The sequence below is a fragment of the Dermacentor variabilis genome, chromosome 4, assembly GCF_050947875.1.
Source record: "Dermacentor variabilis isolate Ectoservices chromosome 4, ASM5094787v1, whole genome shotgun sequence".
Taxonomy (NCBI): Eukaryota; Metazoa; Arthropoda; class Arachnida; order Ixodida; family Ixodidae; genus Dermacentor; species Dermacentor variabilis.
In genome coordinates, this window is record NC_134571.1 from 50,791,531 (window position 1) to 50,818,574 (window position 27,044).

Sequence of the window (27,044 nt, forward strand, 5' to 3'; positions counted from 1 at the left end):
TGCGCAGGCAAAAAACGCAAAACCCTGTAATCTAATCCTACACTATGACGCGGCTTAAATATTCAAATTGACTGTAATGCAAATTTAACGATGGCATGCTTACACAACGCGACCCTTTTTTCCTGATATAGTAGGCCTCAATAATCTCCCTCGTGGTCTTATTCTTATGCACGGAAAGTATTGTGGTGTTTTTATAGATTTGGAGCGCACCCATGCTCAGAGCAATGCCGCGCGACATGCGAGTAGGCATTACCCGTTAGCGAGCGCCTGTGCTCAGACAATCTAATATTCAGGCAACGACCTATTTGACTGATATAGACGTGTAGATATAGACTGTACGGGCGAACTGGCCGCGCGACACGCGATGGCGGCGGCCGTGCCGATCTTCATCTGGTTCCTAGACACGCGATGGTGACGGAACTGTCTTGTGCCGCTCTTCTTCCTTACAGTTGTATTATATGGCGGTCGGCGTGGCGCGGATGTGTTATGCTTGGTAATGTGTGCGTGCGTGCGTGCGTGCGTGCGTGCGTGCGTGCGTGCGTGCGTGCGTGCGTGCGTGCGTGCGTGCGTGCGGGTGGGTGGGGTATGCTGATGCAGAATGCGTTTATATTTATTTATGCGTGATAAGTGCGAGCAGAGAGATGCACAAATTGACATTGCCGAACATATACATTCCGCACCACGCCGTGTAATGCTACGCACATCTTCGACAGTTCCCGTTCAAGGAGGTTCCGTTTAATTTGTTCGCGCAATGCCCGAAGTAGCAAAAACCAACGCGTTATTGTCGTCGTAAGCAGCGAAGGGTGGAGGGGGGACGGTTACGAGTACATGCGTAATTAAAGCGCGAGTGGTGTACCCTCTCGTTTTGGGTCCCCTTTAGTCACCTTCCATCCTCACTGGTTGAGTGTTTACCAGGGTGATCCGTACTGCTTGCTATCTCCCTCTTATTATACAGGCTCGGGCACTTCCGGCATAGGTTTAACGCCGCCTTTTTTTACGTGTGGCGTATGGGGAACGACGAAAGCAGGAGGGCTTGTAGAATGTTTTGCGCCGTCGCAACTGTTGTTATCGCGGACAATGGGTCATTTGCCACTGTACTCCGGATGGCAGTTATATCAAACGCACGCACGAAAAACTTAAACTATAGGCAATCTCGCCATCTATTAGAAAATGGGTTTTCTGGCTTCACATGGAACTTTTCGACCGAGTCACCACGTAATGCGACGCATTCAATGCTTCCCAAATCGCGGGATAACATCACCGCATAGCGATATGCCACGTCGTCCAACTTTCGGCGCACGAACGACTTCAGCACCGGTGCTTCCAGTGGTGGCCCTCGCGCACGAAATGCTAATCTTACCCCATTTGATGCAGGATCCGTGCCAGATTTCCTCTTCTATTTCGAAGATGTAGCGTCCCTTGATGCCGTTGCCTTCGCCGTGCTGGGGCAGGTTCTTGACCCGGGGCTCTTGGGAGTACGGGATGAACTCGTAGTACCGCGTTGTGTTTCCCGCGTTGAAGCCCACGAACGGGTTCTCGCCGTTCTCGCCATTGTTGACATCGTTGACGGCGATCCAGTCGATCTTCTCGTAATTGAACATCACGTACGTGCGTCGCTCGTCACTCGCCAGGACCACCTGGTACGTGTTGGTCTGTCCGTCGCCGGAGGAAGAGAGAGAAGGAAAAAGAAAGCATTGTTCAACGTGTATATGCTGAAAGGGGGCCGAAGGCAGAACCTAGGAACCACTTAAACGAGCTAGATTGTTCTTTTGGAAGTTTTCTGTTAGGAGAAAAGCGAACAACGAAAAATGAATAATTAAACATATTTAGACGTATAAACTTCCACCGCTGTTGTCATTGTCTCCGCTAACTGCAAGCTTTGGGCATTGAGGCTAAAGTATACATAGCACACCTATATCTGGCAGGTGGCGTAGAGGGGCGGTAATGAGAATGTGAACGGTTTTGTGTATAACTATCTAGTAACGAGACGTATCGTGTAGCGCGGAAGTTGCCAGGTTGCGCCTTCGGTTATTCTTAGAAATAGCCTCGATATGGAGAGTACAAGGCGTGAAAATAAGTTATTAGTCGGGAAATCTCAAGGCTAACGCTGTTAAAAGTGAAGCGGGATTTTTTGGTTAAAGGAATGACCGCACGATATTAGAAGACTTGGAACACTTTGGAAGACTATATTAGAAGACGATATTAGAAGACTAATATAGAAGACTTTGGAAGACAGAACAAGACATTGGAAGACTTTGGACATAATATAGAAGACTTTGGGAAGACTTTGGAAGAAGACGATAGAAGACTTTGGAAGACGATATTAGAAGACACTGTGGAAGACTATAGTCTTCCAAAGTGTCTCTTATGTATTGACGCATCTGTTTGGCTTGGCGATCCTCGCTGCTACCAACACACACTATCGAGCCCGGGGCGCCGATTTCAAGCGACGTCTCCTGGTCGGATGCCTCGTTTCCGACATTCCGCTCATTCAACTGCATGCCTTCTGTCGTCGAGGGTGCTTATCGGGTGCATACCTTGACGTTGCTCTTGCTCTGCATGCCCGTCAGCGTGACGTTCCTCCACGTGGCGATGACCACGAACGTCGGCTTAAAATCGGCCGCTCCGATCATGCCCTCGCGGAAGTCCTCGATGGCACGCCGCTCCAGCCACTGCTCGGGGTCCCGGTCCGAGTGCTCGCCGACGCGGAACAGACGGAAGTAGACGCCAGACTCTGCGCGAAACGACCGCAGTTGTCAGCGGATTGATTGATTGATTGACTGATTTTAATTTCCCAAAGCAACACAGAGTTATACATGGAGACGCCGAAGTGCAGTGATTAATTCAGGATTAATCTTAAAGGATTATATATATATATATAATCAGAATCAGAATTTCTTGTTAGAAGTTGGGTCAAATTTCAAGTATTTAGTATGCAGGAGGAGGTCCCATATTCAAAGACTGTATCGGGACCTCCTGTACAAGAATAGTTATGATAATTGACATCTCAAAGCAACAGTAGCATATAATAAGGTATTATACAAGCAACAGGAAATGAACGTTAACAGAGCAAAATACAGAATTCATTACAAATAATAACAAGGTTTAGCTTATCTCACGGTAACATAAAGAATTATATGTGAAGAAAATAGCAGTAGTTTATTTACAAGAACAAAAACAGACAAGAAAGCAAGAAAAAAAAGCAAGAAAGAACGGACAAAAAGAAAACGGTTACAGTAAGTATTCTGATTAGTTAGTCAATAATAAATGCATTTTTAGTTCCCTTTTGAATTGGTGTAAAGATCTTGTATTTTTCATAACGAGAGGAAGAGTGTTCCATACTGATATGGAAGTGAATTCCACGGTTTGTTTACCGTAGTTAGTGCGGATTCGTGGTAAAAGAAAATTGTTATTCAACGCGAATCTGGTGGTACTATTAGTTGTCAGGTTAGATGGTGAAAATGTGATCGATGGTAGGTCATTATGTAGAAATCTGTAGAAAAAGATACCTAGGTCGTATTTAGTGAGCCCATAAATAGGAAGGATGTTATTCTCGTGTAGTAAGGAAGTGGCATTAGAAAAGCGTGAACTATAGGTAATTATTCTGATGGCTCGGTTCTGAATTGTTTGTAAAGACGTAATATGAGTATTATAGGTGTTTCCCCAACATATGATACCATAAGTAATGTGATAGTGGACGAAACAGTGGTAAAGTGAGAGCAATGTGGTACGTGTGAAGTAACGGCGTGCTTTAATTAAGATGCGTATACCATAACCTATTTTCTTTTTTATGTTAGCAATATGATTGTGATATTTTAGATTACAATCAAGTAGAACGCCAAGGAAAGATGAGCATAAACTTGGATGATAGCAGTGGGGACCAAGACTGATAGGTGGAATGGAAGCTATGTTTCGCTGACGTGAAGAGAATACAACAAATTTAGTCTTAGTTGCATTAATAGATAACATGTTAACGTTACACCACCTTAGAATGTTTTCTAAGTCAGCATTTAGTTTATTAACGAGAGATGAGATATCTTTATGAAAAGTGAATATTGTGGTATCATCAGCGTACAGAATGCATTTTGTCGAAGAAAGACAATTAGGTAAATCATTCATATAAACTAAAAACAGGAGTGGCCCCAGGATGGAGCCATGAGGCACACCGATGTTAGTAGTTCGCTGTCGAGAATAAACACTGGAAACTGAAACAACTTGAACCCGGTTATATAAGTAGCTTTTTAGTAACGAAAGGGCAGGACCACGAATGCCAATTGCTTCGAGCTTAGAAAATAGGATACTATGATTAATGCTATCAAATGCTTGCGTTAGATTGATGAAAACTGAGGCTGCGAGAAATCCCTCGTCAATAATTTTTTTTAGTTAGTCCGTAAGATGAATAAGTGCCAACTCTGTGGAACACCCATGGCGAAAACCGAACTGACATGCACAGAGGTTGTTAAATTTAGAAAGATATTTTGTTAGCCGTATTTCAATTAGTTTCTCAATAACTTTTCCAAAGAACGGCATATATATATATATATATATATATATATATATATATATATATATATATATATATATATATATATATATATATATATATATTATGAGACCTTCTGAGTGTTTTCAATTTGATCCCTTTTAGCGCCGTCACAGCAACGTCTAAATCGAGATGGGAAATGTTATTATCGCGACACACTTTTCCATTTTGTCGCTATTTATTTTTCCACTTTCTTTTCGAAGTCAGTGATAATTTATAAAGGCGAAAGCCTTAAATGGCTCATCTCCCCGATGGTATGGAAAACGCGGCGTGCGGTACAGAAATTCGTGCGAACTCGTGCCACCGCTCGCGCGTTCGTCGCCGATATGGTCGTGGAACAGTTAATAAGGTAGCGTCAATTAAAGCACTCGAACCCACGATCTTTACTGGGAGAAAACAAGTACTAAGAACTAACAATGCATTCGAATGAGAATGTCAAGTAGTTTAATTAATGACTCTTGAGCGCGCAGTCTTTCGCCTTCACTCTCTTTGGTGTGTGCTAACGTTACTGACAATTTTTTCGACACCTATACACTAATTGTCGATGATCATATAGCCAAAAAAACAACAAATTCGTCTTGCTAAAGGGATGTGTTGTGTACATATGAGACGCCGGTGCAAATGATAATTAATTTAGCTTCGATGCTTTGTATCTTTCCCGCTTTTATTTTAAATAATTGTTCTATTGAAACCAGACTGGCTTTGCACTTTTCGTTTCCGTTCCAAACCCCATTCTTTCTGACCTTCGTATATATTAATTCAAATCTAAGACCTCTCCAAACGCCTTTGACCAGGCCGCCCGCTTCTGGGCCGACTCCCCGCAATGGGTGTGAACCACTGTCCTTGAAAAAATCATCATCATCATCATCATCATCATCATCATATACTGGATGTCGCTGCAAAAGGCACGCGAACGTTGATAGGCCGAATCGATCGCGTCCAGCTCACCGGGTATGTGCTCCACCATGCTCTGGTAGCTGAGCCACGGTGCGATCAGGGCCGGGTCCTTTTCCCGTATCGTGTCCTCCGGCCGCATCGGAAAGCGCACGGGAAACCGAAACGCGGCCGGCGAGCCGCTGAAGTGCAGGTAGCCGTTCAGGTGCACCTGCGTGTGTACGCGTCCGCGAAGAGCATAATTTAGTTTGCACACAAACAAACTGTTTATTGACGCCTCTTATCGTTCAGAATAAAGGCTTTACACCTGCCGGGTTTTCCACCGGCACAACCGGTTTTTCCTTCGCGGTGCCGCCTGCCTGTTCGATCCCAACACCGGCACGCCATTCGCCCATCTCCCGGTTCCTCCTAAGCCGGTGGGTTAGGGATTTTTAGCGTGTCCGGTATTCAGGTAAACGGACTGGGCGTTTTACCGGATGAGCGATGGCGCAGTGCTCAATCAGGCAAACACAGAGCTAATATTGCAGTAACCAAGTGTGTTCTATTATGCAAAAAAAAAATAAAGGTGAGGCGTGCAGACAGGACACAATAGAAGAGGACAACACGAACGCCGTTCTTCTACTACTTCTTCTACTTCGCTCCTGGTGTAAATTTTCGGCAGCGGTGAATTCATGTTGCTGCCGAAAATTTACGCCAGCAGCTAAGTAAAATACACTTGAGTGTCGCAGTATTAGCTGTGTTTGTCTGGTTGAGCTCTGTGCCACTAGGTGGCTGCACCATGCAGAAAACTCATGTTTACGCCTCCACCCCTCCGCTGAAACGCCCAGTCCGTCTGCGTTTACCCGAGTACCGGACAAACTAAAACTCTCTATTACGAGCTGCATCGCAAACACTCTGGCGGGCGTTCTTACATAACAGAATAACTCAAAGCTGGGCTAGTTGGTGCCTTAAGAATAGTGTTTGCCTGAGCTCGTTGGTTGCACATAGCACAATTGGTCTTCAACAGAACGTCCTGACACGGACAGGAAGAGACCACGACACACGCTGGACTAGCAACTGATTGTTTATTATTGATTTCCTACACTTTTTATAGCACAAGATAGCCAACGTATCTTGCTTTGTTTGTGTGTTATGCCGATTATCCGGTTCCTTAGGTTTAAATATCGTCTTTGCACAAGTAGCCCTTTTCTTTTTCTGTTAGTATTATTGATGGTGTACTGATGCAAGATTTCCCGCTTCTGTCGATTGCCATGATTTCTTAAATCTCGCGCATCAGCTTGTCTTTACTTTTTTCCCTAAAACTTTGATGTCATGAGAGAGAGAGAGAGAAAAGGGAAGACGGAAAGGCAGGGAGGTTAACCAGACTGAGTCCAGTTTGCTACCCTACACGTGGGGAGGGGAATGGGGAGTGAAAGAGAGAGAGAGAGAACTTAGGTGTAGGATGTCTATAGTCGGGAACTCAAGTCTGTTGCCCTCAGGTAGCGAAAAAGCACTCGAACTGCTTTCTGGGCTAATGAACTGTGAGGCCAGGCTCCCAAGATCTTCGCTTCCGTAAATGGCCTGTCATCCAGTCCACTTAAGGCACACTGGAGAGTCTCACGTTGATTATCGAAGCGAGAACAGTGGCACAGAAGGTGACTGATGGTCTCTTCGCACTTGCACTTAGCGCACATTGGTGAATCCGCCATTCCAATACGATAGCTGTACGAGTTGGTGAATGCTACTCCTACCCACAGCCGACACAGCAGTGTTGCGTCACGTCTTGAAATGTTTGCAGGTAATTTAAGTTTCAGTGATGGGTCGAGGCTGTATGAACTTTGATGTCATGAAATTGAATGGAGCAATGGTGCTGGCGATAATTTGAAAAGCGAGATGCCCAGCGGAGATTCCTTCCAAAGATGCCGCATGTTCTCTTGTCCTGTCATTGATACACTTGCCTGTTTGTCCTATATGTCGTCGGCCACATGATAAGGGTATATCCTATATCACCCCTGTCTTGCAAATAGTGTGCTTCTTCTTGTGGTTTATTGCGCACTGCCCATTTCGCTGGCCATTATTGACTCGTGCGCACATTAAATACGCCTTGTTGTTTGGTACACCGGTATATTAGACTTATTCACGTCTTTTATTTTTCGGTATATTCCCGACAACGTGTTTGCCTATTCTTTTCTTTCTTTTTTTTTCAGCTCTACGATGTTATGTCGTTAAATTGCAGTGTGACATTTAAGAAAAAATTAACTTTGCGATAATTCAGTTGTGACCGGGAGAACTTGTGTTGAAAGGCTTCTCGGATGAGTAAAATATATCTTTTACTAGATGCGTGCGAATATTCGAAATTTCTAATACGAATCGAGTAGTCCCGGTTCGAGAATTTACCATTCAAAGTTGTCGAATATTCGCTTCGTTCGAGAACTATAACGGACAGCAACAGTTCGTGCAGTCTACGGGCGAGAAAGGCTGTTGCAAACGTATACACTCGTCTGAATGATTCTTGTTTAGCAGGACCGCAGTTGTTGTGCAGACGATCAGAGTTCGTCAACAAAGGCACGGAGGAGGTCACTTGCGCACAATAGTTGCCAGCCGTTAAGTAAGCATGTCTCGTTTTAGGCAGCCTGTGAATTCGCTGTTTCAATTTAGACAAATTAAAAAAAAATTATGGGGTTTTACGTGCCAAAACCACCTTCTGATTATGAGGCACGCCGTAGTGGGGGGACTCCGGAAATTTCGACCACCTGGGGTTCTTTAACGTGCACCTAAATCTAAGTACAGGGGTGTTTTCGCCCCCACCGAAATGCGGCCGCCGTGGCCGGAATTCGATCCCGCGACCTCGTGCTCAGCAGCCTAACACCATAGCCACTGAGCAACTACGGCGGGTTTTAGACAAATGAAAAGATCAGTCGACAATTACTATCATGTTCGGATTCCTTCAAAACGATGCGCGGCGCTGTGGTATTGTCATTTGCCATTTCAATGAGCACTGTGCACTCTACTATGCGCATCTGAGACCCTCCTGTTCCTGTATTCTTTTTTTTTCGCTTTATTCTTCTTCTTTTTTCTTTAGTTTCAGTGTCGCCGTGCAACATATGTGCTCGCACTGTATCAGTAAATGTATCAAATAATATAAGCAAGCCTTTTGTTGCCGAACGGTCTCCTCAGAATTTTGCGTTTCACATCTTTTAGAAATTTGAAATATTCGACATTCCATTCGATATCAGACGCTCCTTTTCCTCAAGTTACTCGCATACGATTCGAATCGAATATTTTGCTGTCCTAACGTCCCCATCAATTTCTGCTTTCTTTCGCTGCATGCTCAAGTATCGATGCCAATAATAGGAAACGCGGGAAAGAAAGACGGACGACGCATCGAGGCACCGCACCACGTGTCGCACGCTCTTGCGACGACACGTGACCCGTCTTTTTTGCGTGTGATTGATGTAGTTGTACAGCATTAAACATTGATATGTTCACGTAACGAACATCTTTCTTTTTTTTGTGTGTCTCCCATCTGCCAGAAAGCTCATTTCTTTCGCCTCCTGACAAAGGCTGTGCGTGCGCCGTGCGGACAAGTCGATAGCACTCTGCAGCATTTCACCACAAATGAATGGATAAATTTTTACTGTGCTGAACCGGTTCGCGAATCGTCGTTGTAAAACATTTATTTCTCCGAACCTGAACTGAACTGGAACGAAATCCAAGCGCGCTAAACTCCAACCAAACTGTTCTTTTTTTCTTTTTCTTTTCGGTTCGATACCCTGGTTTGCAACTCGGCGTACCACTCCTTTATTTTGTTTTAATTTTGTTTGTATTTTGTACACAGTACGTTTCGTCGACTTGACGTACCCCCAACAACAAATCTAAGCATGTTCCAAGTTCGGGGGCAGACGCGCATCTAACCGACTCGCCGTACGTCGAGTGCGTCCGCATGTCGATGTATTGGGCGCATTGTGGTATTACGTGTCGTGTGCTTCGCGCGATGTATTCATAAGCGGTATATACAGCGATAAAGGGGCGATCAAGCGCCGATCGATCCTCCATACCTTGATGTACTTGTAGTGGAAGCCGAAGAAAGGCAGCCTGGCCTGTAGCGAGATCTCGCTCTCCAGCTTGCTCGAATCGATGGACTGAAGGTCCTTGTAGTCGTACGGATACATCAGCGACTTGCGGAACGTCTGGTAGTCAGCCGGACGCTGCGGGTACACCAGTCGGTCCTCAAAGGCGAACAAATCATCGCCCGAAGATCCACGTCCTGCGGAGTCCAAGTCAGTGAGAAAAAAAAAAAAAAAAGAAAGAGAAGGGGGAAGGAGGGGGAGGGGGTGAAGGGGTGCAGACGTGAAAATCCTTAACGGAACAAACAGCAACAACGAATCAGCGCAGGCTGCATACTAAAGAATGCGCGAAAAAACTCTGGCATTTCTCCAACGGGGAAAAAGGCTGCTTGTTATGGCGAAGAAAAAAGTTTTGCGTTGACGCTGTCAAAATCTGTGAGGTCAGCGAAAGCTGTAGTGCGGGAATTCGAAATTGGTGTCGCTACCCGATATGCTTGGCATTACAAAGATTTAACTTGATTCTATATGTTACTCTCTCTCTATTATATATATGAAAATTGAACGATGTACTCCTTTTTTTAATATGATTTCTTTGCCAACTAAGCCGGGTTTAAGTATAGATATGTTTCTCACTGCTGTAGACAAACAGCGGCGAGACAGTCGCTTGCCAGACGAATCGGCTTATATCAGCCCGTCTGTCCGTATGGCTCTATACAGACTTGCCGGCGACCGGCTCAGTTCTTTCCCAGAACGACACAATGAAACAACAAACGGTACAGAAATATCTACACTGCAATAAATATCCGTTTTCGAGAACATCATTAGTTTATTCAAGCCAATTGAGCTTTATTTGCGTATATCCCTCCGGTTTGGCCTGTTTGCTCCGTCGGTACAACAGTTATTTGCTATGAACGACTTCGCAAGTCCGAACAGGCATACCGATCTGTACTTTCCAATAGGATGTACAATTCTGCTTATTTTCCAGTAAAGAAACACTAACGAGGAATGTCTGTATAGTTATTTTATATGTTATTCAATATGTAACGAGGAAGTCTGTATAGATCCATACAGACAGGCAGGCTGATGTAAGCCGATTCGTCTGGCAAGCGACTGTCTCGCCGCTGCTTTTCTGCAGCAGCAAGAAACATATCCATACTGAAACCCGGCTTAGTTGGCAAAGAAATAATTTTTTTTAAGGAGCGCCTTCTTCAATAGTTATAGGGGATACTATGTGATCTACACAGGCACAGCTGTTCAAAGGAATGGAGGACGGGCTGCCTTACTCAGCACGAGATAGCCCGTTATTCAAGTCGCTTGCAGCTACATGGCAGAAACAACTGATTATTACTTGAGCTACATGCCACACACAATGCGACCATAGTCATTCGCAACTTCACCAACACTGAAGTCGTTCAGATCTGCACATACTGATTCGCTCAACGCTGTGGAACAGCTGAAACAAGTTTTTAAGTAAAGCAATACGTATATGGGAAGATATTCACAGATTTCACATGGTCATCCCAAATCGCCATTAAGGTTCTGGGTGCAGGGTCGCGGTCATAACCAGTAGAATATAGCCGATAAAATCACTTACTTTCTTTCACCTGACAGCCTGCCTACTTCCCTTCGACTCCGTTCGATATTTGCAGCCCGAAAATGCCTTCTCCGACGCGGCGCAGATACTGTAATTACCACTACCTGTGTGTCTGCATGCTTCATTCCTCGTAATAACTCAGGTGGAGAGAGTTCTCTCTCTAGACTTAAAACGATGGTGCATAGGCGTATCTACCGGAGGGGGGGCGCAAGGGGGGGGCACTTGCCCTCCCTTGTCAAAAGTGGGGGGGGAAAGTATGTCATTTGACCCCCCCCCCCCCCACACACACACACTTCTGAAAGCGCGCTCTGGCACTTTCGGCTGCACGCTCGAAATTCCATTAATACTGCAGCTGAGGCTAAATTTTCTTTCTTGGTAGAATGACCACATGGGGGGGGGGGGGGGGAGTAATGCTTTTCTTTACTACGCATATTCCCTGGCTGGACAACGGCGATTATCTTGTGTGCCTTCTCGGGACGCCCGGTGGCGGACGACGCGCGGGATTCCCCATACACACTCACGTTGCTGAGAACGCCTGGCGCTGCAGGCAGTTCCCGCCCTAACAAACTGTCGGCTTGCGCAACTTAAATCATGGCCAGCTTTTGGAACCGCTATATACGTATCCCCATACACAATCAGCTTGTTACATTTAATCTGCGAGTGAGGGGGAGGTCCAGATAAAGTATTATAATCAGCCGCGCCCAACGACTGCATGGTGTGCCTTACGGCCTGAAATCGTTGGACTAACAAATGCTGGAACTATTTTTATCTCTGTCCGTCGTAGCGTTGCAGTCTCGTTATCTTATCACCATGAGAAACCTAATCAAACCTCTTATATGTGTAACTGTCGAATTTTGTTGTGTAAACACGACAACTGTCGGAGATATATGCTCGTGAAAATGACTTTGGTCGAAGTCGCAGTGCCATTTCAATACCAATAGAACACTGACTTGAATTTTTTCCTAAAGGTATGTGTCACTACTGACTCACGATTTCATTTTCAGGCTGTTTCTAAACAAGAGCTATACTATTACTTGTTTCCCGGCAGGAGCAAGCACAGAAGATGTTTCGTATTTTGAAAAAAATAATATGAGGGCCACTTTTTGGTGATGTGTGCCGAAAATTTGCGCTGTGTAGGTTGCTTAGTTACTCTGAAAACAGTAATGGACTGGTCGCTTTATCTCAAATATTATGCATTATGCACGCCGTTCGGTTGTTTTCTCCCTGTATCCTCGGTAAAATATGCGGGGCGCTGGGTTTATCTTTATTCGACGTACGAAACAATGTTCCGACTGACGAACGATATCTGTTTACTCTGTCTAGGTTCATAACAGCCTTTGTAGATAGTAACTCAATGAAGCGTTCCAGGGTGTCATACTGTTGCTAATCTAGACGTTTCCTAGCCTCCTAAAACAACGCACGAGATACGGACGTGAAATTTCGTGAAAATAGGAAAATTTTTAGCGCAATGCGTTGCGAAACTTTCACTTCCCTGCGTTAAATGCAAGTGTCGCAGATAATTACTAAATCGTCGTTTTTTTCACGGATTTCCGTGCAATACCTTCAGTTACTAATTACGATCGACTGTCGATAAATGCGTAAAATTTACATAATTTTATCCCAAGGTGGCTGGAGTCCCCATATAGAAAGCAAGTCTCGGTAGGAGAATGGCTCTGTCCATTTTATAGAGACCGCATCATAATTACACAGTAAATAAATGTTCATTTATTGTACAGTCACTCCTGCTACGTTTATTCATTAAATATATTGAATCACTCGCTCGAATCACCTGCACAGGTTAATTATTAGGCACAAGCATTACAACAAAGGAAGAAATAATCTTTCGCGATTACTGCCGAAACGCCCCACTCCAAACGTCCCGTCAAAGACGGTATAGTGCCTCGGTGAAAGCAGTCGTGTGAAGCGATGCATTTCACTCAGACGCGAAATGGGTGCACTTCAAAAAAAGCAGAATGTTCCATTTACTGAAAGCTTGGCGTTCATTGTATATTCCTTGCAACCACTGCACAGCAATCACAAAAGTAAGTCGCGTTCACAAACGCGTACGCCGTGACTGAGGTGGATATTAGAGATTCGTCGTTTGTTTCTCTGGTATCCTCGGTGAGCTAAACAAGGCACCTTTTTTTTATCCAGAGAAAATTAGGGGCATGGTATGGGATAAGCTGTAGGCAATGTTCCAAATGGGCAAGTTAAATCCGCATTTTCCAGTATAGTGTACGTGTGCAAGTGGGCCATAGCGTTATTAGCTTGTTTTACGAGCAGTGTAAGACGAGCAGGTAACACTTAGAAGGCTGCGCTGGAATAATCACAACTGAGGTCACATTTTGCGAACATAAGTGGACCAATACGCCAAGTTTATGTGCGATGGTAAATACATGTTGATCAAATACAGCGTTAAAAAATGTAAGCAAGTGTTCGAAAGTATCACGCTATTGCTATTAGAAAGGTTTCCCAATGTCCCAAGGGAACTCTGTGTTGCAGATATATTATATACTTTGAAAGAATATAGGCAGCATTTTAAATGCAATGTGTCGCGTAGTTTTAACCTTTCTGACTTATTTATACGCGTCGCAGGGCCGCGATGGCGAGTCAATTGTTTGGGTAACTATTGCAAGTAATTTATGTTGATTGTACGTCGTTGCGTATAACCTCGACAATACTATTACCTAAACTAGCGATACATTCATGCTGTAACAGCGAGTGCATATCTTTGTTGAATTGTTCAAATTCTTTGTAGCAAATGTGCATTTTTTTCTGTGCGCTATACAGCTGCTACTGGGCGGTATGAGGACCACTCTGGGGCACTCATTGCCTTTTGTCTCTGCATCATCTTTGTATAGTTCTATATAGATTTTGTATAGTTGCAAGAGATAAATGCCAATTCAGATCCTTTTTCGGACGCCCATGGTTCACCATCTGTGATTGATAAATAAGTCCCTGTCTGTTAAATATAAATATAACTGACAGAAGCATTTCCAAGCTATTTCACTTATTGTAATAGTAACTCGTGGTGAATCTGAAATTGCTGCCTGTACGTACACATACTGCATGCGTCTGCCGAAAGCTATACCTGGTGTCCCGCTCTCCTGTATATATTCGTACAAATGTTTTTTTTTTTTTTGCTAAATTGTCTGTCGTTGAATGAACACATCGACAAACTTTTCAGCAGGCCCTCAAGTGGACACTGTATATAGAAACATAGATTTGAGCTACATTGTTAGTCTACACTCCTGAAAACAAATACAGATGAGTGTCGCTTCTAAGCTGAGGCTTAGTAAGCCACAGGGGGCGCGATGACGGAAAACAAATGGCGACACCACCTGCAGGTTTCCGCACCAGCTCCACGTGACGTCATGAATTCTCATGGCGTCACTTTCGGACTCCGATAGTCAATGCAGATTACACTGCGTTCGGCAGTTAGAGAGTAAGCCTGCTTTACGTAGACAGAATAAACAAAAGTGCGTTGATTTCTGCCACGTCATACTGATGCCATCAGCTCTGAGACGCCTCGGTTCAAAGAGATTTGAAAAATTTATGTACCTGTCTAAGTAATTTAACTTTAAAGTACACTTAACCGTCGACAGCGCTGAATGTGCAGTGTTGTGCTGCGTATAGTTCATGGTCCGAAAGGCTCGCAGTGACTGTCGGACACTGAAGCTCGCAAAGATGCTCTTGAAATCCTTAAATGAGGCTGGTTTTCTTCACCGGCTTTATCTCAGAACACGAAACGGCACAATTAACGCGAGGCTGAGGGAGAGTACATACTGGTGTTACTTTTGCAAGGTCATGCATGCCTGTGCACATCATCGACGACGACAAGATACTCGTATAGGGTCCTTTGGTTTTCGGATAAAACCTGATAATTCCCAATTTCTTGCGCCCCGAGCAAGTTTTTATCAGAATCTGGATAAACCCGATTTCTTCCCGAAGTTTGCCCTTTCATAAAGACAATAACAAACGCTGGCGTTACAAAACTGGTGAACGCTGCCCGATATAATGTATGCTTCCATGTCGCTGTACACTCGAGAGAAGATAAACAGGCATGTATAATGAATTCAGCGCCTGCCGGCCTTAAGTGAACGAAAGCTTGTTGCTTTAGCCGCGTTTACGTGCATACACACTTGCCCGTCGCATCGCTTTTCCCGCACGTCGCATGCATGCATGTGAGCGGGGGCAATGTGCTGTGAAGTTAACGCAACGCTGACGTTGTTCTGCATTGCGAACGGTAGTTACGACGTTGACAGGACGTTTACTCAACTGCGTTACGTTCAAGGCAGACCAGCCTAGTTGTTATTCTATTCATTTCGTGTCAAGAGCGTATGGCGCATAGTATTAAAGCAGAATGACAACATAAACGGACAAAAGACCCGACAGCTATGTCTAGGATGGGCACAGATACGCTAAAAATGCGCATGATAATGTGCGTCAACAAGCTTTTAAGGCAAGGAAAAGCGTCTCACTACTTGCGAAGCATGCCCGTGTACACTAATATTTTTTTTTAGCATCCATCCATCCCTTTAACTGATGTGCAGAGAACAAAGTAAAGAAGGGATCGCGGAGCGCGTTTCTATTTGTCTTTTTTTAAGTATAATAAGGGGCCTAGCTGCGAGGATTTGTATAAATGAGTTCGTCACATGAAATAAAAGATCTCCTTGTGATTGCATGTACCGGTCAGTCACTTCGCTTGTTTAAACACGTTTGTATGCAAAGAGAGACCATTGCGTGTGTTAATAGTTTGTGAAAGTTACCAAAAAAATACGGGAACCTTGAGCTATATATATATATATATATATATATATATATATATATATATATATATATATATATATATATCCGAAAACAAAGGACCCCTATCACATACGGTGAGCTGGAACAGGTCACACGTGCATACCAAGACATCATGAATGCTAGCTTATGGCTTCCTGGGCACGGTGGGCCGTTTTTACTAGGAAGCTTCCACGATGTTTTCTGTGCGATCAATAAATTGTGTGCTTCAGAATATTCGTGCCAGCAGAGGAATAAAAGACAGCCCAATTAACAAATTAATACACACAGGAAAGAGTTGTGCTGTTATTGCCCATTGTACTAAAAGTAATTTTAAGACTGAAAACTGAGTGTTTGGAATAGAATTACTACTATCCACACAATATTTCATTATCCTCAGAGTGTACTACAGCGCTTCGACAATAATCTTACTTTGAGGGACAGTGCGGCCATTGGAGACACCTAAAGATGCATGCATGTTTGAAGAACGCACTAGTGTCTATGAGATACTGAGCATTACATTAAAGTTCTGTGCCATATCATGTTCAAGGAGATGTGCATATTATACGAGAAACGGCTACAGGATGTTGTCTCAACTGTGGACGCCGATGCGTCATCGTATGCTGCCGTCTACGTCACTGCGGGCGCATGATGTCGTACACTCTTATCACGCTAACCTTTACAAAGGCGCGCATTTTCCCGCTGAGATGTGACAGGCGTGCTGGTTTTGACGTTTTCGTTGCTGTTGACAGATATAAGGGCAACATCCATCGAACTTAAATTTATAGGCAAACTTACAGGTAACTATGGCGGCCAGGGGTCATCTTGTAGGATGTGTAACACGACTGGCAGGCAATTACCAAACAAATATTTTCCTTAAAATTTTAAGCTCATAAATGTTGCGTTTAGACCTTGTGAAAATGAGCGAGACATGAAATCGAGTATAGGGTTGTCGGCATTGTTTAAATGCTACTATTCAAGCGTGAAAATGTCCAACCGCAATGCACGTTTGAGGTCTCGTGTGCAGCAAGGGATTTTGAGCGTGTAATGGTCGACACTGCGTTGTTAGCACAAAGAGAATCATGCATTTTGCGTATAGTTATCTTCATTTCCGCTTGTAATCCGTTGCATATTTTGTCTTTTATTTTGTTCTCTTGTACAAACGAGTATACCCTTATCAGTCTCAATTTTCCCAGATTTGTTGTCACTCTGTAATTTCGTTTAGTATGGTGATACGATTATCATGCGCAGAATAATCTGCATCATTTCTTTGTTTCTCACGGTTACAGGCGTATTTACTGTCACCGGTTTGTGTTATCGGCAGATTGAAAGACCAAGCTTTGCGCTTCATGCCAGCTAAGCTAAGCTAAGCTAAGCAATTCTAAGCTAAGCTAACCACTTTGCCGCCTAGGTGTTATGCAGGTTAGAAGTGTTTGGCGCCGAAATTCGAGCGCACTTGTCAAGCACGCTACGAACCACCACTCCTGAAAATAAAGAATAATTTTTCTTCATAATGGTGCTTATTCGCAAATGTCAGAAAGGACGATTTCACTTTGCTAACGCGTCCCCTATATATATATGACTAAAATGCTGGGTGCTACATTTGGTACGAAGCACCACATGTACCACCTTATATAATAATACCCCCCGCTGCTGGGTCCTTAAGGAAAACAAAATGAAATGATAGTCACTTGTGATATTTATAAAGCACTTGTTCTGCACTTTGTGTACCATCATGCCGATGGCGAGATGCGTTAATTTTAGCGGAGGCAGTAATGTTTTTTTTCAAGGTCGGCCTCATTCAGAGCTTGACGCGACGGCCCGTAACTGATCTCTGATTCAGTCTTGCTCTACCCACCGTGGTAGGAATATGCATAAGGAAGGTGCCGTTCACAAAGTGCCTTTTTAGTGCCAGCGCCTTCTGTTATCGGTTATAAACTTTCTAGCGGCGTTTCTCGTCTGTGTTCTCGAGTACCACTAAATGCAAATCTAAGTTCAAGAGGAAATAAAAGCGATTGAGAGCATAGACCTAATTACAACAAAACTGTTTTAAATGTTTTAAAATAAAAGCGACTGCTTTTTACTACTTTCATAGGAAGGTTTGGTTTAGTCTACATGACACCGTGACACCTCCGCTTCTGCTCGACGACTGCCTCTACTAAGTTTCTTTTGCGAACCATATTTGGAAATACGGACCCTGCCTTCCTCATGATTGCAATGTGTGCTTTACGCATTGATTAAATTGCAAGTGAAGGAGACAGAACAAACAGAAGAGCTGCTACCTCCATCCAATATTGCTAGCATTGCCTCTTTAGTGCATTCCTTGAAATTCACAGTAACATCGCTCAGAGTATCAAACGCCTTCATTATGACTATTTAATATTACTATTATTATTCATTTAATATTATTACGGATTACAAAATATTATTAATGTTAGTAATTTCACAAAATTATTTTAAATTTTGTTCATACTACCGCCCGATTCAAAACCCATCCCCTGTGAGTCTTGCCGAATTACTAAGAAGCAAACGATTAACCAACCGAAATTAAGTAAGCTATATTTAAGACAAATTCCACCAGACCGTCTTGTCAAAAATTTGTCCTGGCAGAATGTATCCATAGAACTTAGAATCTACTATTCTTTGTGCACCTAAATATTCATGACACAAAACAAGTGAAACCGCAATAAAACCAGCATTAAAAAGTGTAAAATAAACAATTGCACTCGCATGATACAAACTGCTGCTTGTCAGCGCCGTGCAAACCTTTGCGCTGTAACAAAAGCTGACATTTCACCTAGCCTGCTGAAAAATGATTCAATTCCTTCACGTTGTTGTAAAACAAAAAAGCAGCAAGGTATTCTGGGCGCTGTCAGCTGCATCATGTGTGAACACCACTACTTGTTGTGGCTCCTGGGCAGTGTCCTTACCATAATTATCAAACTGCAGGTTCACCTCGAGGATCTCCTCAATTATTGTTTCTGTAGCATAAGCCCTGCAGGCTTTCTACGTCATCGTCGACGCTGGCGTATTTGTTTACGTATACAGACACACAATTTGTTTCTTGCGCAATTATACCAAAGTCGCTTCTTCCAAGTCTACCGACACTATAGCCTCTCGCATTACCGAATAGCAGGAGCCAGTGGTGGCTGCGGAAGTTTGGATTAAGCGAATTTTCAGTTCGCGTCAGCGGATATATACATATATTTATATTGATTGAGTCGATGAGAAACAATGCAAATGTTCACACATTGTTCCTCATGTCCGAAAATTCGGCTTAACCGAGTTCCTCTTAACGGAAGTCAACTGTGCCAGCGGTCACTGGCAGCAGCCGCCCATCGGTCTTAGCGAGCCACACCCAAAAACAGACGAAAAACGGCCGATGTTAGGCTTAGGTTGCCAGCAAACATAACGTTTTCAAAAGTTCGTCCGCAATGTAGTCGTCGCAGAACCATTGAAAACGAGACCGTCGGCTCCACTTACCGCTTCCCGAGCCTACGTCTTGGGCCCAGCAGGCCGAAGCGACGCACACCAAGCAGACGGCAGTCCATCGCACGTCCGCCATCTTTGTCTTCGAGACTTTGGCCGCTACCGATTAGCGCGGCAGCGTGCCTTCTGCCCAGTTTGCAGCGGTGCACTGAGGTGGAGTGGCGGTCCGCGCGTTCCGGAGCTTATCGCAGGCGCCTTGGCGTGCCTCCGCGATAACGGTCCAAGCAGAAGTCGCCTCCGTGACGAAGTACACCTGTTGTTTGCTTTACAAGACTCCCGGCTTGTTTCTGAAATCGAGGAAACGCCGGCGATGCATGGTCATCCCGCGCTGTACTATCGCGATGTCCCCGACCCGTTCGTTCTAAGAGGCCTGAGTCACTATAGTGTATAGTTTCCCAGCGTGAAGTTTACGTTGAAACCCTGCATTTTTGTCGCATGTAGGTTTTGGGCGTGCCTGTGAGAGCAGAAACGATGCGATCAGCACAACAGCGTGATGCGCCCAGGTATGCGTTTGGAGGGAGAGGGTGTGCACTGCATCGGTGAAGTACTTGCTGCTAAGGTCTCGAGTAAGGTACGCGTTTGCGTAGCCGGGGCTGGCGTTTGAACGATGAGTGCAGAGTGCGCGCGCGACGAAAGGTGCGCCTGCTGTGTGCGTTGCAAGGCGGAAAGGGAGGGCGCGCATTGCGCGCCTGTCCCGTTATCGGGTACGTGCCTGCCTGGCCTCGTCCTTATACGCGAAGTCTCGCCGGGACTTTGGTAACAAACGTGCTCGTGTTATCCACCTCGTCAAACAAGCAACGCGGTTTCGAGTGTGTGCGAGAGACTGTGTACACGACTGACGTTTCTTGCCATCTGCACTGTTTTAACCCCCCTGTTTTGGCTCGAGGTGATGCTTCTCTGTGACAGTTTGGTGCACTATACTATACACTATAAATCTAGAAGAAGCACGAGTGTCACACGAACGGCGAAAATGAAAAAGAAGTTTAGTTTGTTACTGCATCGTTTACTTGACTGTTGTCATTTTTTTTTTATTTCATTGACGGAATCTATTTCTCTGGCTCTCTTCCTTCGGTTAGTCTTTCTTTTTTCCTGCCTCCTGTATTTCTTATGACAGCTGGTTCGATAAATATAAAACGAAACGAACATTACTAGCGCCTTCTTTTGAATGCTGTGCTCGCCGTTATAACATCAAGTATTTGACGTTGTTTTGCCTTCAACTGCAGGGCTATCAGAGACTCCGTAGTGGAGGATTCCGGGTAAATTTGCACCGTCTGGAGTTGCTTTAAATAAAACTTAAATGTAAGTACATGGGTGCTTTCGTACTTCACTTTCGTACTTCACTTTCGTAAGAGCGCGGCCTCCGCGGTGGAGCTTCGAACCCGCGACCTTTTTCTCAGTAGTACAATGCCGTAAACCGACTGAATCACAACATCTAATCCTCGAAATAATAGCGCCGTATCTTGACTGCACGCGTTCATTCTCAGCTCATAACAAATCAACGCCCTTCGACCACACTCACTGCCTAGACGTTAGACACGCGATGCATGTGTAGTATTTTTTTTTTTTTTTAGATCGCCTCTCAGCAAAGTTCGCTCAGATGGTTACGCCTGCGAAAAAGTAACATCCTACCGCAAGCGATAACGCTTTAGCGGGAGTGATAAATAACTGAGGACTAACAAAAACACACAAGGTGACCTTACCGTTTACCGCCTTTGTCGCACGACGATCACACGGCGGCCGCAAAATTAGTTCCAGGGCTCTTTATTTCTATCCCTTAGGGGACCACAGCGAGAACGCACATAGAGTATGCAGTAACATACAAGCCCCTTTCTGTCGCCGACCGTAATGCGGCGTGCAGATGACCGAGGCTCGCGTGCGCTCGTAACAAGGTAACCGCAGCGAGGAAGAAACCGAGACCGTTAGCCTTCCAGAGTGCGAATCTCCTGGAGAGCTGCAGGCGATAAGCGCTGCGTCGGGCTTCTCTCGTTATCGCCATTTATGCTCCTATAGTCACAGGCGTGAGCTGGTGCGTGAGCAAGGAGAATGAGTGGACGGAGGAGGCGGATGCAAACACGTAGTCATTTCCTTCGCCCTTCCCTTCCTTAGCCCCCGTTCCGCTGTACCCACTCCCTATAGAAGCCCGAAACAGCGTCGGGGCTGACAAAAACTGAGTCGACTCGGGCAGCACAGCGGTTTTTGTGCAGGCTGTTTTCGTCAGCTTGTCGTTGTCGATATATGATGTGCAGCTCTGCTCACCGTCAACTTCACGGTACCATCCTCGTTGCAGTACAGTACAGGCTAGAAGCACTTCAATCCGGCCGACCTCTCCACTTCTTTCGATTCCATTAAAGTTTCATTGAAGTTCTCGATAGAGAGAGAGAGAGAGAGAGACGGGAAGAAGGAAAGGCAGGGAGATTAACCATACTGAGTCCAGTTTGCTACCCTACACGTGGGGAGGAGAATGGGCAGCGCAGCGGTGTTTGAGCGCAGAGGGTGGCAGAGGATTAAATGCAGGTAGAAATTGCGAAATTTGCACAGGCACGTGGGTTCGGCTTATGGTGCAGGCACGGGGGTAATTGAATTTTTTTTAACAAATTCAATGATCGGGCTTTACGTGCTAGAACGACGATCTGACTATATGAAGCGCACCGTATAGTGGAGGACCCCGGATTAAGTTCTTTAACGTGCACCCGATGCGCGGTATATGGTCGTTCTTTCTTAATATTTTGTTATTGTTATTTTCATTTTCCCCCTGTTGGAATGCATGCAGCAGGCGCGGCCGGGGTCGAAACTGCGACCTTGTGTTCAGCAGCGCAACTCCACAGTGCCTCTGGATCGAGGCGCCTCCGAGATGTGCCCTCACTTTACTGCAGGAAAGCTCAAGCTGGATAAGGGCGGCTGTGGTATACTCTACACCTTGCGCTCATTACGTCATAGTTGGTGGTGCAAGGGGGGAAGAGAAAGCGGTGGCCGCGAGAGTGTACATGTGGGGCCGATCCATTATGGACTGCGTTCTCTCTGTCAGGAAATTTAGCATACGTGCCAGGGAGAGCTTTTTTTCGAGTGAGCATCCAAATCGTGCGCAGAAGGATGGAACTGGGGAGAGTGAAAAATGTTTTGCTTGCTTGCTTGCTTGCTTGCTTGCTTGTTTACCTCCCTGCCTCATGGTTTGCATCCTAGCTGTGCCGCGTGTCATTGATCGACAGCACCAAGATTTTAGGGAACCGCCCCTGTTGATTCTAAATATTTGAGTAAAGGAAAAGAGGGGCGTGGGACAGTGGTATCACCGTGCCGCGGCCTATACATGCGGCACCGTGTTGCTTGGGACACCCCCCACTTGGGTGATTTTCTTTATCTCGACTCTCTCCGCATACGGCGTTGTACAAGTTCGATCCCCGAACTTACGCCCGCGCGCCTATTATCGCCGACAAGAGCGCCGTTGCCGGCGGCAACGTAATCAGCTTATCGCGCCTGTATGATTCACAGCATACGGAAGTTGTTCGTAATTTGAGCGTTTCTGATCGGACTTTTCTAACGGACAGCGGTGTCGTGACAATGAAGTCACTGCACTTGCCCGCGTGCGACCAAAGAGTAACGGTGCGTCACAACTCGAATTCCGGCGCAGCCACGTCACGAAATCAGAGTGGATCTCCTGCAGAAAATCGGGAGCAATGTGTCAGAGCGCGGCGTTGTTGCTCGGTGCTGCGAGCGCAGAGATCTCGCCCGAGTGAGACGTCTGCTCGCTCCAGTCGCCCGCTACCGACTAATACACACCTCACAGACTCCCTCTCACGGAAGTTGCGCAACTTCCTTTCTTCCTTGCTGCCCCTCTTTCCTTGATTTCCTACGTCTTCCTTTTCTCTTCTTTCCTTATTTGTTCCCCAAGAATGAAGGATGTTAGAGAAACAGCCGCTGAAGCGGTTTTGAAGTGAGATGCAAAATTTCCGGAAATGTTGAATAGCATGAAAAAATTTATGTATTTTTCGTTTTTTTTTTCAGAAAGAAACTGGGAATAAACTATAGCTTTCGCACTGTACACTACATATATTTGCAGCAGAACGATTTTGTACTCTCCACAGGCAAAAAAAGAAAACATGGAGAGACTGTAAATATACTTTATTCCCTTTATTAGAAGTACAATATTAAGCAGATTCGTCGCAGCCAACGTGAATTCAAAACATGAAATTTTTACAAGCACAGTGCAAATGTTCAGAAATGCAAACACGCAGAGCAAGAAGTTAGCGCACCACCTATTCTGGTCGGTATCACTGCCCTCGCTTGGCGAATTATTATTATTATTATTATTATTATTATTATTATTATTATTATTATTATTATTATTATTATTATTATTATTATTATTATTATTATATAATCATCATTATCATCATCGTTTGACACCAAGTCTCTTGTTGCCGCTAAACGCCACGCACTTTTCGTGTCGAAACTATCGCCATGTACAACAAGCTCGCAACCCGATGCCCACTAACTGCTGTGGACTCGACATCATTGTCCGTTAAGCGTCTGGAGACGAAATATGCGTCGCTCCACGTCGAGGTCTCCGACGGCGCTTTCAACCGTCTCAGTGACTTTTCTCTGTGGCCAAGGTCTTTCTTCTTCAAGCCACCTCGTAGTAAGCTCCACGACAGCATGATCTTGTGCGAGGAGCAGCTAGCGCAAGCGGTGAAAGATTGGAAAAAAGGAAGGTGACATATCAGTGACGCAGCAGACGTATGTATCTTTATCAAAATGTTCGAGGCCTACGCACCAAAGTGAATATATTCTCTCTTCAAATATTGTCTCTTCTGCTCAATTCTGTAATACTTTGAAGTGAAACCTGTCTTTTACCCTAAAAAGCATCTCCTGTGCATAATAACCTTTTTCGTTTGAATCGACATTATCCTTCCTGGAAGCAAAAAAGTGGTGGCGCCCCTATCGCTGTTGATAGCGCGATAGAATGTGCCCGTCGCTTAGATCTAGTGTGCGATGATTAGGCTGTTTGCATAGACGCGCGCTGTTCAGGTGGTGAACGGGTGTTGCTTGGTGCATTCTATGTAGCATCTGACGTAACTCCTGCAGTGCTTGGTCTTATCCTTGTATCCTTTGAAACTGTTATAATTTTGCATAAGAACCGCGAAGTCTTGATTATTGCTGTTGACTTTCGCGTGCCAAAAGTTTTATGGATTAATAATGCTATCTGCCAGAATTCCTTTTTACATTTCCCAAGAATGCCACTCCTTGCTTGGCTTTATCGCATTTAAATTTCACGCAGGTGCCAAACCTAACTGAGAACTGCTGTGCCAACGTTGTAGGTCTCTGTCTTACGAATCTTAATACTGTTTCCGTCATGCGTTGCAAGGTTCATCTGTTTGCGGCAGATAAGTTCCACCCTCTATTAATTGCTTCTTTAACTCTAGTAGCACAGAAACGCAGCATCCGTTCAACAAAAACACGAAGTGCTGCTTCATCTCCTCCCTTGGAGACTACGTTGCCTAGTACTTGAAAACGCCCACTGGTCGTTCGTAGATGGGACAACTGATATTAATGAAAAGTTTATTTTGTTTACGAAAGTCATTGAAGATGGCATGCGCACATTCATACGTACAAAACCACTCAGAAAGTCAGAGTTCCCTCATTGGTTTTCTAAAGAACTAAAAATGGCAACAAAGCTGAAAGACCGTGCACACAGAAAAGCAGAACACACAGGCCTAGATAAGTCGAAATTTCAATGTAGGAGCTGTCGTTGTCTTGGAATTTTTTTTATAATAATGCTCACTACAACCACATCGAGCGTGTTGAATGACAGGTAATTCAAAATATTTCTGATGATACACGCACTCTCCCTCTTCTAAAAAGAGCGCTGTAGGTGTATGTCTTGTTGATGCAGATGGCGTTGTTGTTTCGAACACTGTTGGTACTTTTTCAGAGCATATCTGTTTTGTATTTCGTGTAAGAGATCTTTCTAACTCGGGTAACCTTCCTTCTCAGTCTGGTATGGGGTGTTCGTCATTACTCAATGACGACATTGTCTTCAAGTCTATGAAGCGCCTCAAACCTTCACTTTCTTGTGACGCTGATGGTATCCCTCCCGCAATGCGTAAGACGTGCGGAAGTGTGCTTGTCCATGCATTCACAAGCATCTTCAACAGTTCCCTAAAGTCTGGTACGTTTTGTAGCGCGTGGAAGATAGCACAGGCAGTGCCCGTACGCAAATCGGGTGCTAGAATTGTAGAGAGAGAGAGAGATTCTTTATTAGAAAAACAGAGAATTTTGCCGGCGCGTATACAACCACTGGCATGCTACTCTGTATAGGGCAGGGGAATGGGATTAAAAGATTCCAGAGGAGAGTGGGAGAAACAGAGAATAAAAATAAATATGAAATGTGTAAGTGGACCTAACACTAATATTTACAGGTGGCATGGCGGGTAAATTTAGGCTTTTGTATATGAAATATTCAATCTTTAAAGCTTTCCTATTAGACCAATTTCTGACAGGTATTTGAACAATAAATCCAAAGCCCGCCGCTGTTTTGAAGGGCCGGGCATTTGACCTAAGGTGCTGGCTAATGTTAACGGATCGTGGCAAATCATGTCCATTTGTTTCTCGAAAAATAGCCTCTCGTAGCAATTAACTACTCGCCTGTAGCTATCCCCTGCACTGTGTCAAACGTGTTCGAATCTGTATTGCATTCCCTGCTTTCTGTTAGCGCTAAGAACATTTTCATAGATGAACAGCATGGATTTGTATCAGGGCGCTCCACAGCAACGAACTTGGTCACATTTATGGCCCGTGCTTCCAGTGCGACACATAGTATAAAGACAAATTAGATGCTCTTTACTTTGACCTAAGTAAATCATTTGATGTACTTTGCCATGAACTGCTTATTACAAAGCTTAGCCAAATGGACATACCTTCTTCCATCGCATCAGCTAAGCAATAGATCCTCTTTCGTTGGCATTCATGGACAGAGTTCTGTTAGCTATTAGGCCACTAGCGGAGTTCCTCAAGGATCTGCTCTTGGCCCTCTTCCTACTGTTGATAAATGACATTTCGTCAGCAATACGACACTCTTCATTCCTTCTATATGCTGACAACCAAACGTTATTGAAGACTCTCAACAGTGTTCACAACTGCATTGACCTCCAAAAAAATGTTTTCGCTCTCTTAAGCTGGTGCAGAAGCGATAAACTACACACACACACACACACACACACACACACACACACATATATATATATATATATATATATATATATATATATATATATATATATATATATATATATTTTTTTTTTCCGCAATTTCCTTGCACCTTTCACGATGTTCCGCTGCCCAGGGTCGATGAAATGAAAGATCTCGGTGTGTACTTCGACAAAACGCTAAGCTTCTCATCGCACGCTAAATATGCGAAACAGCGTGCCCCTCGCGCTCTTGGTATTGTTTGTCGTATATTGCGTGACTTCCATGGCACTCGCCTGCTGCCTTTCTGAAATTATGTTCTACTTTGGGTTGTCCACTACTATACAATGTGCCTCTGTAATTTGGGACTGAACGTGAAAATCTAATTCTGATCTCATTGAATGTGTGGAAAATAAATTTATATCTATTTTCAAACACCGGTTTTGCGGTGCTTGATCAAGATGTATTGAATCAGACCTTCTTTTCCCCTCTCTCTCTCTAAGATGGTCCATGG

General features: G+C 44.5%; 1 protein-coding gene across 3 annotated transcripts in view; it reads right to left on the minus strand.

Annotated features, from left to right (window-relative positions):
- The window catches only part of mesh (sushi domain containing 2 mesh), a 50,611-nt gene extending 29,351 nt beyond the window's left edge, over positions 1–21,260 (minus strand). For 2 of the 3 annotated variants that reach the window (XM_075688977.1, XM_075688975.1), the window contains exons 1-6: positions 21,052–21,260; positions 19,346–19,638; positions 9,475–9,683; positions 5,492–5,648; positions 2,538–2,734; positions 1,361–1,652 (exon numbers count right to left, since the gene is read on the minus strand). In XM_075688977.1, the coding sequence (XP_075545092.1) occupies positions 1,361–1,652; positions 2,538–2,734; positions 5,492–5,648; positions 9,475–9,683; positions 19,346–19,427 (937 nt within the window). In that variant the 5' untranslated portion in view covers positions 19,428–19,638; positions 21,052–21,260. Of the gene's footprint in view, positions 1–1,360; positions 1,653–2,537; positions 2,735–5,491; positions 5,649–9,474; positions 9,684–19,345; positions 19,972–21,051 lie in introns of those variants that run through there. The other variant, XM_075688976.1, reaches the window with a different exon arrangement.
- Positions 21,261–27,044: the final 5,784 nt, after the last annotated feature.